The sequence below is a fragment of the Mya arenaria genome, chromosome 3 (genome assembly GCF_026914265.1).
Source record: "Mya arenaria isolate MELC-2E11 chromosome 3, ASM2691426v1".
NCBI lineage: Eukaryota > Metazoa > Mollusca > Bivalvia > Myida > Myidae > Mya > Mya arenaria.
Window position 1 is genome coordinate 38,189,599 of NC_069124.1, and position 16,373 is coordinate 38,205,971.

Below are 16,373 nucleotides of genomic sequence, written 5' to 3' on the forward strand. Positions count from 1 at the left end.
GTATTTTTTCTGCTTTTATTTTGACAAAAACTGAAACAGGGGATAAAACATGCTGAATTACAGGTCCAAATTGAAAGAGAACAACAATGCATCATCGAATTTCTGAAAATTAATTCATTTATCTACACAGTGATACTATCCATTTGATTCAGTAATCTGTCGCATTTTTTCGCAAGGGCTATTTATAAACACATCGTTTCTGAGAGTGGCCAAAAACAAGAACAATTTGATGACGCATAAGGCATGCAACCTTAAAAGCCGAGAGTATCCGAATTAACCAGGAAGTAATTTTGGTTTACTTTTAAAATGCCAACCTCTGTAAATAGTAATTTATTTTGAGTAAACATTGAGGTAGGTTTATGCATATCATTGTTTTATTTTATTTAGAATTTTATTTATTAGGGGTTGCCAATCCTTTTGCATGAAAATTGGTCAAATGTTTTATAATTAAAAAAAATAAGCCATTTGCAATTGTTTTTATTTTTGATATTGTGATTGGTTTTAATGAAATCAACAGACCGGGTTCTTTAGGAATCAGGTTACTTTCGGTTTGAAAAACATGTAAATAACTTAATGGAGAATTGACAGTTATTTTTATTAGCTCACCTGTCACATAGTGACAAGGTGAGCTTTTGTGATCACAATTTGTCCGGCGTCCGTCCGTCCGTCCGTCCGTCTGTCCGTCCGTAAACTTTTACTTTAAACGACATCTCCTCATAAACCGCTTAGCCAATTTCATCCAAACTTCACAGGAATGTTCCTTGGGTGGTCCCCTTTGAAAATTGTTCAAAGAATTGAATTCCATGCAGAACTCTGGTTGCCATGGCAATGGAAAGGAAAAACTTTTAAAATCTTCTTCTCCCAAACCACAAGGCTAAGGCCGTTGATATATGGTAGGTAGGATCACCAAATGGTCCTCTACCAAGATTGTTCAAATTATGGCCCTTGGGTCAAAATTGGCCCCGCCCCGGGGGTCATGGGTTTTCTCTATATGTTTATAGTGAAAACTTAAAAAATCTTCTCCTCTGAACTTACTTGGCCTAGAGCTTAGATATTTGTCATGATTCATCGTCTAGTGGACCTCTACAAAGTTTGTTCAAATTATGGCCCTGGGGTCAAAATTGGCCCTGCCCCGGGGGGGTCATGGGTATGCTCTATATGTTTATAGTTAAAACTTCAAAAATCTTCTCCTCTGAACTTACTTGGACTAGAGCTTAGATATTTGGCATGATTCATCGTCTTGTGGACCTTTACAAAGATTGTTCAAATTATGGCCTTGGGGTCAAAATTGGCTCCGCCCCGGGGGGTCATGGGTTTTCTCTATATGTGTTATAGTGAAAACTTAAAAAATCTTCTCCGAACCCACAAAGACAAGTAACGTCTTAATTTAAACTGGATAACATATTTAGTACACATACCAATTTTCAATATGGGCCACATACAACGATTAATAACAAATATACATATATAGATACACACGTAAAATCAAGTAGTGACAAGAGCTTAGATATTTGGCATGATATATCATCTAGTTGACTTGTACCAATATTGTTCAATCTTTGGCCCTGGGGTCAAAAAATGGCCCCACCCGGGAGGTCATGGGTTTCCTTATATATGTATATGATGAAAACTTGTAAAATCTTCTTCTCCGAAACCAAAAGGCGAAGGCCTTAGATATTTGGTATGAAGCATTGTTTATCGGACCACTATTAAGATTGTTCAAACTTTAGCCCTGGGGTCAAAATTGGCCACGCCCTGTGTTCATAGGCTTAGGTTTTCAATATTTTTATATGGTCTTATATAATAAAACTTTAAAAATCCTCTTCTCCAAAATATAAGACCTAGAGCTTTCATATTTGGTATATAGTGTTACCCAGTGGACCAACACCAAAGGTATTCAAATTATTGTCCCGGGGTCAAATTGGCCTTGCTCAGGGGTCATTTGTTTTTACATTGTCTTGTCAATTAAACATCTTTTCCTCTGAAAGTAAAGGTCAGAATGACTCCATTCTTGATATGTAGCATCCTTACATGGTCCTCTCTCAATTTTGTTCAAATGGTTTTGTTTGGCCCCTTTTAGGGGTCACCAGAGCAAAAAATAGAAAAACCTTTAAACAACTTCATCTTATTAACTGCTTGATGGATCTTCAAGTCTGAAGCATCCTAGCATGGGCCTCTGTCAGGTCTTTTCAAATAATTTTGTTTGGCCCCTTTTTAAGGGCCACCAGAGCTAAAATTAGTAAAAAAAAATTAACATTTTCTTCGCATGAACCCCTTGATAGATCTCCAGCAAATTTGGTTTGAAGTGTCCTTGCATGGACCTTTCTTAAATTTGTTCACATAATTTTGTTTGGCCCAGTTGCCATGGCAACCTAAAGGAAAATGTCAACAATTGGTTATAATCATCTTCTTCTCCTAAACCGCTTTGACAATTTTGATGAAACTTCATAGGAATGATCCTTGGTTGGTGCTTTTTCAAAATTGTTCAAAGAAATTAATTCCATGTAGAACTCTGGTTGACATGGCAACCTAAAGGAAAAGTGTCAACAATTGGTTACAATCATCTTCTTCTCCTAAACCGCTTGGACAATTTTGATGAAACTTCATAGGAATGATCCTTGGTTGGTGCTTTTTCAAAAATGTTCAAAAAAATTAATTCCATGCAGAACTCTGGTTGCCATGGCCACCTGTGACTTACTCTTATATGGACAGATTTTAAAATGACTTGCCATATGTTTTCGACATACCAAAACAACGTGTCGTGTGCAAGACCCATGTCCCTACCTCTAAGGTGAAAGATACACTAAGTGTTTATTCACAATGGAATGCTGAATATGAGGACATAAAGAGTGTTGGCTGTCATTTAGTATGATTGTTTTTTTTCTATGCTCAGAGGCAATTTAATATAACTTGCAATATGTATTTGACACTTAAAGGCAAGATCAACTTTTTATGTACTTGTTCATAGATCAATGTCACATTGGGGGGGGCATTTGTCACATACTTTGACAGCTCTTGTTCAATATTCTTTGAGAAACAAGCTATATTAATAACAAAGGTTAAACTCTTTTACTCAGGTGAGCGATTTAGGGCCATCATGGCCCTCTTGTTTATTAAAGCCATTCTAAATTATTAATTATAAATCTGTCAAGCTGAAGTTTTGTTATTGTTTATACGCATGTTTCTGCCAATGGCATTGCCCGACAAATTCATATTAAATAACTTAAAGGAGCTCAACAACCAAAACTCAATTAATCAAATTACAACGCCAAGTTTCCATTGAGTGTTTTATTGGTTAATAAGAAAAAATGCAGGCTGGCTAATATATAGGCATTTCACAATTGTAACTAAGAAAGTAAGCATTTTTAATCTCCTAAACAGTTATTGGATGCCTACCAATTTTATTGTTTATAGATCATACATTATCAATAAGTAACTAATGCTTAAATAATAATGGGAATGTTTCAAATTTCAACATATCAATATTTTAAGGTGTAAATTTCAGGAAACATTTTTAAGTTCTGTATAGTTACTTGAATTATAAAATCACTCTCTCAGGGATCGAATTTAACTTTTTTTGCCACTAGCAAGTTTTTGCTAGTGCCATTTTTTTCAACTAGCAAAATGGTTGGTTCCACTAGCAGATATTTAAAGGCTGTTTTACTTCATGTAAGTTGCCAAATAAACAAGTAGTTTTGTTGTAACATTATGTACATTGTTTATCAAGTGCACTGAGATAAGAATCAACTATAAACCTTTACATTTTGTTTTTAATTCTTACATATATTAAGTCATATACCCAGCTGGGCTAACTAAGCTCCTGGTTACTCAAAAGCCTTGAATCATTAGTAGTGAGTGACTACACAGTCACTCCTCCCCACCTTAGTTTATACTTTCAAAATGTAAAGTGGGGAGAAGTGTAACAGTCATTATTCTTAGCCAGTCAATGGGTCTGAGTAGCCAAGTGCCTGGTTAGTCAAGTTGGCTAGAGGACCAGATTTGCAAGCAGGGGTTCATAGGCTCGAATCCTACACAGAGTAGATGTTTTTCTCTTGAAAATATATATATGTACACTGACATATTTCGATGGTAATGTATGTTGCACACGTGACCAAAGCATGGAGGATCTAGCCAGTAATATGGGCAGGGTGCGAACTGTTGCTTAGTAAAAAATAAAATAAAAAAAATACTGTAATGCCTACAGTTGATGTTTTATCGCTGGCGAATTCTTTACAAACATCACACTACACTTTAAACTCAACATTGCCATTATTCTCTTTTGTTGCATACAAAAGTTTGGTGTTCAACTCCGTTTCCTATTTTTTAAACGGTTCTGACAGATGCCGTAGAATCGGACCAAGAATTTTTGGTTTGCGACAAAGTACTGACAATTCATGACTTTTCGCTAGGTTTGGTTTTATTGGAGGGGTTTTCGGTCAATCCCCGCGTCGCTGTCAGCCTTTTCACCTTTCCAGGCATTTTCGCGTAACAAAACGTGGTTAATTTCCACTTCTTTTTTGGCAGTTGCGACTCACAAACCAGACGAAAACAGTTATCTCCTAGGCGCTTGCTTAAATATTAGATATTAACATTTGAGTATAGCGACAAACGTCCATACACGGTCACGTGATTATCTTCGAGGCGCTTACTTAAATATCCGATAATACCATTTGTACACACCGACAAGCGTCCATATACCGGGTAACGTGATTATCTTTTATGCAGTAAACTTGCGGAAAGGAGTTTTTAAAGCGCAAAGGAGAGTTTGAGCGAATTCGACGATTTTATTCGCGGTCGCAAAAATATTCGAGTGCCAGGATTTTCTACTCGCATTTTACGATTCTTACTTGCATTTTGCTAGTTAGCGACCGTTAAATTCGATCCCTGTCTCTGTAAAATTATTCAACTTTTCAAACATTATTAGTCTTCAAATTTATTGGAATTCCTGTTATGAGGGGTTTTCAATTGCTGTCATTAATTTTCAACTCAATGTTGTGATTATTCATTTGAAATTATTTTAATCTTAACATTCCATAAATGGCTGTTCTTACTTTTTGACTAAATATTGTGAGTATTTTGACACATTAGTAAGTCTGCCAATTCATGGATGGTCAGTTTTGTCATTTATGGTCTTTTTTCCCTTTTTATGCCCCCACAAAGTGGCGGCATATAGGGTTGCCCTTGTCCGTACGTACGTCTGTCTGTCTGTCTGTCTGTACGTACGTACGTCCCGAAGATTGTTTCCGATCTAATTCTTGAAAACCGTTTGTCCAATCCTCACCAAACTTTAAACACATGTTTGTGACCATAATATCTTGATCAAGTTCGATAGTCATGGAAATCGCTTTAGTCATTTAGGAGTTACGGCCCTTTTTTGCCAAAAATACTTCAAAAATATATGTTTCCAATCTAATTCTTGAAAACTGTTTGTCCAATCCTCACCAAACTTTAAACACATGTTTGTGACCATAATATCTTGATCAAGTTCGATAGTCATGGAAATCGCTTTAGTCATTTAGGAGTTACGGCCCTTTTTGCCAAAAATACTTCAAAAATATATGTTTCCAATCTAATTCTTGAAAAGTATGTGTCCAATGTGGATCCAACAAGTTTTTTCCTGCCTGAATGGCGCCATATAACCTATACAGTCTTGCGATGCCGTAAAACCCAACTCAACTCAACTTATCCTATATGTGCAGATTATTCTGAATAATCATTATGGCTTATTTTCTGTGACAAAAAATCGAAGTGGGGGCATCCGTGTCCTATGGACACATTTCTAGTTTATTTAATCTTTTCTTCCTTTCAGTGAGATATAGCCATAGAATACATTCATGCCACTCATATTCAGCCACTCGGAATGATGGGAAGGATTGCAGAACTGAGGTAACTTAGAACTATGATGCATATTTACCAGAGAATATCTCATGAACATGTCATTTGCTTGATTTTATTTGGAATTATACCTTAAGTTATTGAGAACTCTTTATAAACTGTGACATTTTGTATGATGATATATTTTATTATTTGTAAAATAAATGCTTTTGACATTTGTCTGAGCTGTAAAGTTGAATTGATTCTTAATTTGATTCTGATAAATACCAAACTGTGTATAGACATCAAACCTCATTACATTTATAATACATAATTATCTTTAATATGTTTCTTTTTACTTTCAGCATCACTCTCACCTGACATGCAGATTCAGTAACCTAATTGTATGTACTTTTTTGTCAAATTGTATTTTTTTGCTCAATTAAAAAATATAATGTTGACCTTTTTATGCCCCCACAAAGTGGCGGCATATAGGGTTGCCCTTGTCCGTACGTCTGTCTGTCTGTCTGTCTGTCTGTCTGTCTGTACGTACGTACGTCCCGAAGATTGTTTCCGATCTAATTCTTGAAAACCGTTTGTCCAATCCTCACCAAACTTTAAACACATGTTTGTGACCATAATATCTTGATCAAGTTCGATAGTCATGGAAATCGCTTAAGTCATTTAGGAGTTACGGCCCTTTTTTGCCAAAAATACTTCAAAAATATATGTTTCCAATCTAATTCTTGAAAAGTATGTGTCCAATCCTCACCAAACTTTACATACATGATTGTGACCATAATATCTTGATCAAGTTCGATAGCCATGGAAATCGCTTTTGTCATTTAGGAGTTACGGCCCTTTATTTGCAAAAAAAGACTTGAAAAATACGTCCCGAAGATTGTTTCCGATCTAATTCTTGAAAACTGTTTGTCCAATCCTCACCAAACTTTTAACACATGTTTGTGACCATAATACCTTGATCAAGTTCGATAGCCATGGAAATCGCTTTAATCATTTAGGAGTTAGGGCCCTTTATTTCCCAACAATACTTAAAAAATATCTTATCCGATCTAATTTTTGAAAAGGATTTGCCCTTGTGCAGATTATCCTGAATAATCATTATGGCTTATTTTTGAGGAATAATTTTGAAAGGAAAAATAGATTATTAAAACTTAAGAAAAAGTAATTTGCTATGTACAAAAAAATGGACAAAAAAGTTGAACAGTATGAAGTTTTAAATTAGAAAAATCCTTATTTCTCTCTGTATGTATGTCAACTTTATTAAGATTATATCTGGTAATATAATGTAGTCCCATAATTAATTGTGATAAAACCTTTTTACACTGTATATATACATCTGTATATGTTTGTTGCCATATAAACTGAATGCATTCAGTTTCTTTTGTGTACACGTGTATTGAAATCAACACATTCCTTTGTTATATTTTCAGGCCCATGATGGTTTCTGAGAAAAAATCAGCTTGGTGTAATTTGACAGTATTTTTCAGTATTTGACTTTCATTCTATCATGCAACAGTCATACCATGAAGTGTCTCACAGATTCTCTCTCAATTCCTGCAATATCCAAGATTACAGTGTAGTGCAAAGAGGATTAATTTTCTTGCAATAAGAAGTATTTGCACCTCCAAATACCCCGGTACAGCATGAACAGTTCCTTCATTTTTTGAGTGATTATAGAGTGAAAATGTTTCCATATAAAATGCTGTCTTATTATGTGTAAAACTTCACATGTTATGAATGGTTACAAATACATGCATGGACATTTACAATCTTGTTATCAGTACTAAATATTTTCCATAAATGAATTATTAAGTAAGTAGTTAAAGGGTTAACAGTCAAAGTATATGTTTGTTATACATGTGTATGCATTGATAATGAATAAGTGTGTCACTTTAAACAGTTGCCATGGTAACTAGAGTCTAGTTTTCTTAGGAAACTTTAATTGTTGTCTAAAAACCTAAGTATTTTCAATGTGATACTTCTTTAGCATGTCCGGTTCAGTCAATAAAATATTTCTGTTATTTTTTTATTCATTTGGTCATACTTTGTATACAATTATATTTATAATTTAACCTTAAAAATTGCTGACAATCTCATACTTATATTAAAATATTCAGAATTGCTAGATTATTCAAGTTCACCTTTTTTACAATTGTCAGGCAAATCTATGAAAGATATACATAATTCTCCTTTTTAACAAAAAGCGATGTTTCTTAGCATTTTTTGTATTTTTATTGAATGGTGACCATGGCAACTAATTTTTTGTTTGCCTTTCATCTGCCTATTTATAATACTATTAATTGTAAAAATGCAACAGCCAAGCAGTGAATGGAAGAATGTAAATGTTATTTGTCTTTTACCTTATTGCTAGCTCATTCTTTAAAATATAGGGCATTTTTAAAAAAAATTAAAAGTAGACGTTTTTTCATCAATTTTTTTAACGTGAAATAAATTGCTTAAAACATAGTTTACGCTCTGATATTTAGGAATGTGTATTAAATTTATAGAAATTAAACAAAATGTGTTGTTTTACATTATTTATTTCATTTAAATTCCGAAGTTTTGAATTTGACCTATTTTAACAGAATAAATGATAAAAATGTAAAATTAAAAGGGCCATAATTCTGTCAAAAATTGATGGATTTTTAAAAAATGTGCATATTTGAGTTTGTAATGATGTAACCTTTAAAATAATATATCACTTTACTATACCGCATGAAATTAAATTTTTACGTTGTTATTGCTACCATATGTACAGTTTTGCAAACAAGCAACATTGTTTTACTCGGATGACCTTGACTGTGACCTTTTGACCTACTTTCTTGTAATTGACGCTACAGCAATGAAATTTGGACCATGTGTACTGTTTTGTCAACAAATATTTATGAATGATTGAATGAATGAATGATGAATGGAATGAATGAATGATGAATGGAATGAATGAATGAATGAATGAATGATGAATGGAATGGAATGGGATGGGATGGGATGGGATGGGATGGGATGGGATGAATAAATGAATGAATGAAACCAACCAAACTTAAAATTAAAGGAAGACTTTACGTAATCTTTCATGGGACTGTGTTGGGGGCCCCTAGGGTCAAGGTCAAGGTCACTGATACTTAAAACAGAAAAAAATATTAGTATTGAATATCTTTAGTAAGGGTTGACATATCTTGTGTAAAACTTGGTATTTAGGAAGAGTTTATAGAAAAGTTTCATTGGATTGCATTTGGGGCTCATGGGGGTCAATATCGAGGTCACTGTTACAAAAAACAACAACAAAACAACAACAGTTGAACATGAATTTCTTTAATTTGGGTTGACATATCTTGACATATCTTGACTAAACTTGGTATTTAGAAAAAGTTTATAGAGACCTTTCATTTGTTTGCATTTGAGGCTCCTGGGGTCAAGGTTAAGGTCACTGTAACTGAAAATAGAAAAACGCTTGAACTGAATCTCAAAATGAAAGCTGAAGTTCTTCTGTCAATCATTAAAAACCTGTTTTCGTTGCATTGCAGAATTACTTGTTCAACTTATACACATCACGGCCAGCATATCAATACACATATAATACAATTGCTTTTTTATACCCCTGACAAACAAAGTTTGAAGGGGGTATATTGGAGTCATCCTGTGGTCGGTTGGTCGGTTTGTCGGTTGGTCCGTTGCAATTTACCTTGTCCGGAGCATTACTTAAAAACTACTGGATGGAATTGGATTAAACTTCATACAATGATAGAGCATAATGAGAGGAAGTGCAGTGTACAATAACCATAACTCTATTCTTGCTTATTACTGAGTTAATGCCTTTTGTTACTTTTTTTTGTCCGGAGTATAACTTGAAAAGTACTGGATGGAATTCATTGGAACTTCATACAATGGTAAAGCACAATGAGAGGAAGTGCAGTGTTCAAGAACCATAACTCTACTTTAGCTAATTACTGAGTTATTGCCCTTTTTTTGTTTTTTTGCTGTCAAATATTTTTCTAGACATTAACTTGCAAACTACTAGATGGGATTTATTAAAACTTAATACAATGGTAAAGCACAATGAGAGGAAGTGCAGTGCACAAGAACCATAACTCTATTTCAGCTAATTACAGAGTTACTGCCCTTTGTTACTTTTTTCTTGTCCCGAGCATAACTTGAAAACTATTGGATGGAATTTAATAAAACTTCATACAGTGATAGATCATAATGAGAGGGAGTGCAGTGATCAGGAACTGCAATTCTATTTCAGCTCATGACAGAGTTACTGCCCTTTGTTACTTTTTCTCGTCCGGAGCATAAGTTGAAAACAATTGGATGGAATTTCATAAAACTTCATACAGTGATAGATCATAATGAGAGGGAGTGCAGTGTATGGGAACCGCAATTCTATTTCAGCTAATTACAGAGTTACTGCCCTTTGTTACTTTTTCTTGTCAAGAGCATAACTTGAGAACTATTGGATGAAATTTAATAAAACTTCATACAGTGATAGATCATAATGAGAGGGAGTGCAGTGATCAAGAACTGCAATTCTATTTCAGCTCATTACAGAGTTACTGCCCTTTGTTACTTTTTCTCGTCCGGAGCATAAGTTGAAAACAATTGGATGGAATTTCATAAAACTTCATACAGTGATAGATCATAATGAGAGGGAGTGCAGTGTATGGTAACCGCAATTCTGTTTCAGCTAATTACAGAGTTACTGCCCTTTGTTAATTTTTCTTGTCCAGAGCATAACTTGAGAACTATTGGATGAAATTTAATAAAACTTCATACAGTGATAGATCATAATGAGAGGGAGTGCAGTGATCAGGAACTGCAATTCTATTTCAAGTTATTACAGAGTTACTGCCCTTTGTTACTTTTTCTCGTCCGGAGCATAAGTTGAAAACAATTGGATGGAATTTCATAAAACTTCATACAGTGATAGATCATAATGAGAGGGAGTGCAGTGTATGGGAACCGCAATTCTATTTCAGCTAATTACAGAGTTACTGCCCTTTGTTACTTTTTCTTGTCAAGAGCATAACTTGAGAACTATTGGATGAAATTTAATAAAACTTCATACAGTGATAGATCATAATGAGAGGGAGTGCAGTGATCAGGAACTGCAATTCTATTTCAGCTCATTACAGAGTTACTGCCCTTTGTTACTTTTTCTCGTCCGGAGCATAAGTTGAAAACAATTGGATGGAATTTCATAAAACTTCATACAGTGATAGATCATAATGAGAGGGAGTGCAGTGTATGGTAACCGCAATTCTGTTTCAGCTAATTACAGAGTTACTGCCCTTTGTTAATTTTTCTTGTCCAGAGCATAACTTGAGAACTATTGGATGAAATTTAATAAAACTTCATACAGTGATAGATCATAATGAGAGGGAGTGCAGTGATCAGGAACTGCAATTCTATTTCAGCTCATTACAGAGTTACTGCCCTTTGTTACTTTTTCTCGTCCGGAGCATAAGTTGAAAACAATTGGATGGAATTTAATAAAACTTCATACAGTGATAGATCATAATGAGAGGGAGTGCAGTGTATGGTAACCACAATTCTGTTTCAGCTAATTACAGAGTTACTGCCCTTTGTTACTTTTTCTTGTCCAGAGCATAACTTGAGAACTATTGGATGAAATTTAATAAAACTTCATACAGTGATAAATCATAATGAGAGGGAGTGCAGTGTACAGGAACTGCAATTCTATTTCAGCCAATTACAGAGTTACTGCCCTTTGTTACTTTTTCTTGTCCGGAGCATAACTTGAAAACTATTAGGTGGAATTTAATGAAACTTTATACAATGGTACAGCACAATGAGATGGAGTTCAATGTACATGAATCATTACACTATTTTAGCAAATTACAGAGTTATTGCCTTTTTCTGTGTTTTTTTTGTCAAACTTTTGTCCGGACAGTAACTTGAAAACTACTAGATGGAATTTCATAAAACTTCATACAATGATAAATCATAATGAGAGGCGGCTTCGGGGGAATTGATCACCTTCAGTGATAGCTCTAGTTCAGTAGTTAGAATACCATTATTTGTCAATTTAGGCAAAGTGTATTGGTTTTTGCAAGTTTAACTTGCAATTTGTTCTGTGACACCAATTTAATAAGTTGATGTGTGCTTGCTGATAAGATGGCCCATATTTGCTTGAAATTAGTACATGATCACAAACCCAGCTCTGGTATGTGCTTACAGCGCTTGTTTAACATTTAAATTTCACAAAGCCTGGCTTCTTAGCAAAATAGCAAAGAATTAAGTCTTGTTGCTGATGATATAAATTATAAAAAAATGTATTTCATCAATACTTAATACACCATTTCATGTTAAATAAATCACAATCCTCTAGTAAATGAGGTGGTGACACTATATGCAAAAGGAAAATACCCAGAGGCTATGAAGATCTACTGTCAGGTTGCAGCATCAAAAGAACATGTAAGTGCAGGGGATGCATGTACATTATACATTTCGCCAAATCAATATCAATGGTAAAGGAGGTGGTGTGGCTAGACTCAAAGGGAGTCTACTGCAAAGCAGATAAGATCTACTGTCAGGCTGTACATCAATGGTACATGTAGTCAAAGCATGTACATCATATCACCATATCAATATCTATTTCAGACATCACTGGTGAAGGAGGCTGTGGCACTAGATGCCAAGGGAGACTACCCAGAGGCTGTTAAGATCTACTGTCAGGCTGTGGAGTTCTTCCTGCCTGCTATCAAGTGTAGGTTTCAGATTGTTATACCTCTGCTTCACATAGTCAAGTGGGGCTGTATCGGAATCACCCGTCTCATCGTTTCCATCTGTTGGTCCGCACACACAAATGGGTATAGATTGGGTACTAAATCCTTCATTCTGTATAAGGAATTAGTTTGTTAGGTAGCACTTGTTGGTTAGGGCTAATTAGGGAAAGTAGGGCATTGTTGGGTACATTTTAAGCTTAACTATTCAAAGAATAAGTAGAGCTATACTACTCACCCATGCGTCGGCGTCACACCTTGGTTAAGGTTTTGCATGTAAGCACCTTTGAAGACTCTCACAGATTTACCATTTTTACAACTTTTTTTATTTTTTGTCTTGGAAAGGGCAAATTTTTGTGTAAATATCTGCAAACCAATGATATAAGATTTCTGACAAAAACTCAGATCGTAGATTTTCATATTTCCGTTCGAAAATTAATGTATTATGGCTTAAACCGTTACAAACGGTTTAAGAAAAATACATACAACACCATTTTATTTAACTTAAATATAACAATCTATGATCTAATTTTTTAAGTCTTATATAACTGGTTTCCATGGATATTCGCAAAAATTGGCTCGTTCCAAGACAAAAAATAAAAATTTGTCAAAACGTTCAATCAGTGAGAGTGCAGCTTTAAGTCATTATCTCAGTAAATACATCATTTATTGCATTGAAACTTTAGATATGTATTCCCAACTATCTAACCTACTTAATTAAACAAGTTAGATAACACTTATTGAATATAATGCAAATTATTGGCTTTTATTATTTGACTTAGAAATTCTGGTTAAGGTTTTGCATTTAAGCACACATAGGTTAATTTCTCAGCAACTACTTTATGTATTGCATTGAGACTTTATACAATGGGACTCAACCATCCAACCTACTTAATCAAACAAGTTAGATAACTCTAGTTAGTTTGCATTTAATGCAAATATAATTGCCCTTTATTATTCAACTTAGAAATTCTGGTTAAGGTTTTGCATGTAAGCACACATAGGTTAATATCTCAGCAACTACTTGATGTATTGCATTGAGACTTTATACAATGGTAAACCAAGTTAGATAACTCTAGTTTGCATTTTATGCAAAATAATTGCCCTTTATTATTCGACTTAGAAATTTTGGTTAAGGTTTTGCATGTAACCGCATTTAAGTCAATATCTCAGCAAACACATCATGAATTGCATTGAAACTTAAGATATGTATTCCCAGCTATCTAACCTACTAAATTAATGAAGTTAGATAACACTTTTTTGAATATAATGCAAATAATAGGCCTTTATTTTTTGGCTTTGAAATTCTGGTTTTGCATGTGAGCATACATAGGTTAATATCTCAGCAACTACTTGACGTATTGTATTGAAATTATATACAATGGTAACCATCCATTCTACTTAAATAACCCAGTAAGATAACTCTATTTTGCATTAAATCAAATAATGGCCCTTTTTTATTTGACATAGAAATCATGGTTAAGGTTTTGCATATAACCACTTAAGTCAATACCTCAGCGAATACATCATGTATTGCATTGAAACTTTATACACAGGCTCCCAACCATTCAACCTTCTTAATTAATCAAGTAAGATAACTCTGTCTTGCATATTATTTAATTTTTGCCCCTTTATTATGTGACTTAAAAATTCTTGTTAAGGTTTTGCGTGTTAGTACACATAGGTTAATATCTCAGCAACTACTTCATGTATTGCATTGAGACTTTATACAATGGAACTCAACCACCCAACCTTCTTAATTAATCAAGATAGATAACTCTATCTTGCATACAATATAAATTTTGCCCCTTTATTATTTGACTTAGCAATTCTGGGCAAGGTATTGCATGTAAGTACATATAGGTTAATATCTCACCAACTTCTTGATTTATTGAATTGAGACTGAAGCATACATGCCATATTTTCTGGAGACCATTCAGGGGGATTTGTTCAAAAGGCTGAAAATTCAGGGGGATTTTGGTTGTATTCAGGGGGATTTTTTAGCAGGTCTAAGTTGGCGAAATTTTAAAGTATTTTTAGACGCAAGTATGAAAAAATGTATTCACATATAGTTTGCTTTGAAAACCTCTTAACTTTTTCATTATACAGAATTATTTTATGTCATGATTTATCATATTTTTATGATACACTGTCATGTCATACTGTAATGCACTTGCAGAACAAAATACGTCATTGGAAAAATATGTTTTCGAGACAATTAAATTAAATTTACCTTCCTCCAAAGTCTTTAAAAAAATTGTGCTTAATTCTATCAGCTATGATGACTTTCAGACAATAAGAGAATAGAATAAATATTATTAATTTCTTCCTTCCAAAAGAGTAATATTTCTTTGCCTTTGATAATTACTTCAAATTAATTGATCACTTGTTGTAAAAGTTTCCTTTTGGAGAGTTTCACTCACATACTGTGGTTTCACTTTGTCATTATTGCCTGATGTAAAATTATTATTATTATTTTTATTTTTATTTTTTTTAATTCCGGGGGATTTTTATCTCCCGCCGGGAGATCGGGGGATGGATTGAAATTCTGGGGGATTTTTCCCCCCGCCAGGGGATATGGCATGTATGAAGGCCACACCAAATTGATAACTTGTTCATCAGATTTTTTCCAAAAAATAATGGGACGAGCGAGTGAAATAATAATAAAAATATTTGTTTTGCATTTAGGAAAAAAGAGGAGCGAGCGAAGAGCGAACAAATATATATAGTCATTTAACTCACTTTTGCTCACATTTTATTCACTTATTAACTAAACAATGGTACTGTAAACAGTACAAGGATAACATCCAGTGAAAGAATGATAACACTAAAAGATAATTCTATACAAATATTAGTTTTGAGATCAAACAAATGCTATTTGAGATCAAGCAAATGTATTTCTTTAAAATATTTAATAAATGAGAGAACTCAAAACCACAGTTTTCCATTTTTTAAAACATTTTTGATTTTGTTTTTTCAAAATACGCTATGCATGGCTAAGTTAAAGCCTGGACACAAGTGCCAATGGTCACAGCCACCTGCCTGCCCATTGGCATATCCAAATCTATTAACTAGGTTTTCCACTTTTCCTTAGGAAAACTTGGTTAAAAATAATTGTCTATTAAAATACATTGTCATATCTCATGCCATGGTGACTTGAAAAATAACTTACAAAATAATTCATAGGCATTTGCAATCAAATATAAACTACAGCTATCACTCTTGCAATGACTACATGATTGGCCTTGGTAGCCATCTTAGTTCTGGAAGAGAATTTACAAAAATCCTACACCGTATTGTAAACCATTTCAGCACCAAATATGTCACAGAAAATTCCAGTCAACGCCAGATTGATTTTAGGCTTTCTCAGAATTTAACGCCTATCTGATTTAAACTTTCAGATTTTCCTTATGTTTTTTTTCTTGTTCAAATTTAGACAAGTAATAGAAATACAAAAGACAGTTTTACTTCTTTTGTACTGCAAATACTGATTGTGTCAATTTTCTAATATAGCAAAAAAAATATTTCAAGAAAATACAAGAATATGCAATATTTTTTCATAGACAAAAACCAATCAGCATAAATATTTAACATTTGAATGATTTCCACATATAGTTTAAATATACACATAAACATCCAAAAAACCTACAAACATTTATTCGCAACACACAATGTGTGATTAATACGTTTTTCCAATCACACAGTCTGACACCATTTTTTTTTATCCTTTTTGACTAATATTTACAAAATATACACAATCCGGCTTGTTTGATGTTTTTTTTGTGAATGGTA

General features: G+C 33.8%; 1 protein-coding gene and 1 long non-coding RNA gene across 11 annotated transcripts in view; both read left to right on the forward strand.

The window, feature by feature from the left end:
• LOC128229255 (serine/threonine-protein kinase ULK3-like) overlaps positions 1–16,373 on the forward strand; it is a 197,977-nt gene that overhangs the window by 70,057 nt on the left and 111,547 nt on the right. For all 10 annotated transcript variants that reach the window (XM_052941042.1, XM_052941044.1, XM_052941040.1 and 7 more), the window contains one exon: positions 12,460–12,565. In XM_052941042.1, coding sequence (XP_052797002.1) covers positions 12,460–12,565 — 106 coding nt within the window. The remainder of the gene's footprint in view (positions 1–12,459; positions 12,566–16,373) is intronic.
• Positions 279–8,343, forward strand: LOC128229256 (uncharacterized). Its single transcript, XR_008260062.1, has 4 exons — positions 279–351; positions 5,810–5,886; positions 6,180–6,218; positions 7,269–8,343. It is a non-coding gene; the product is annotated as an uncharacterized LOC128229256 (long non-coding RNA).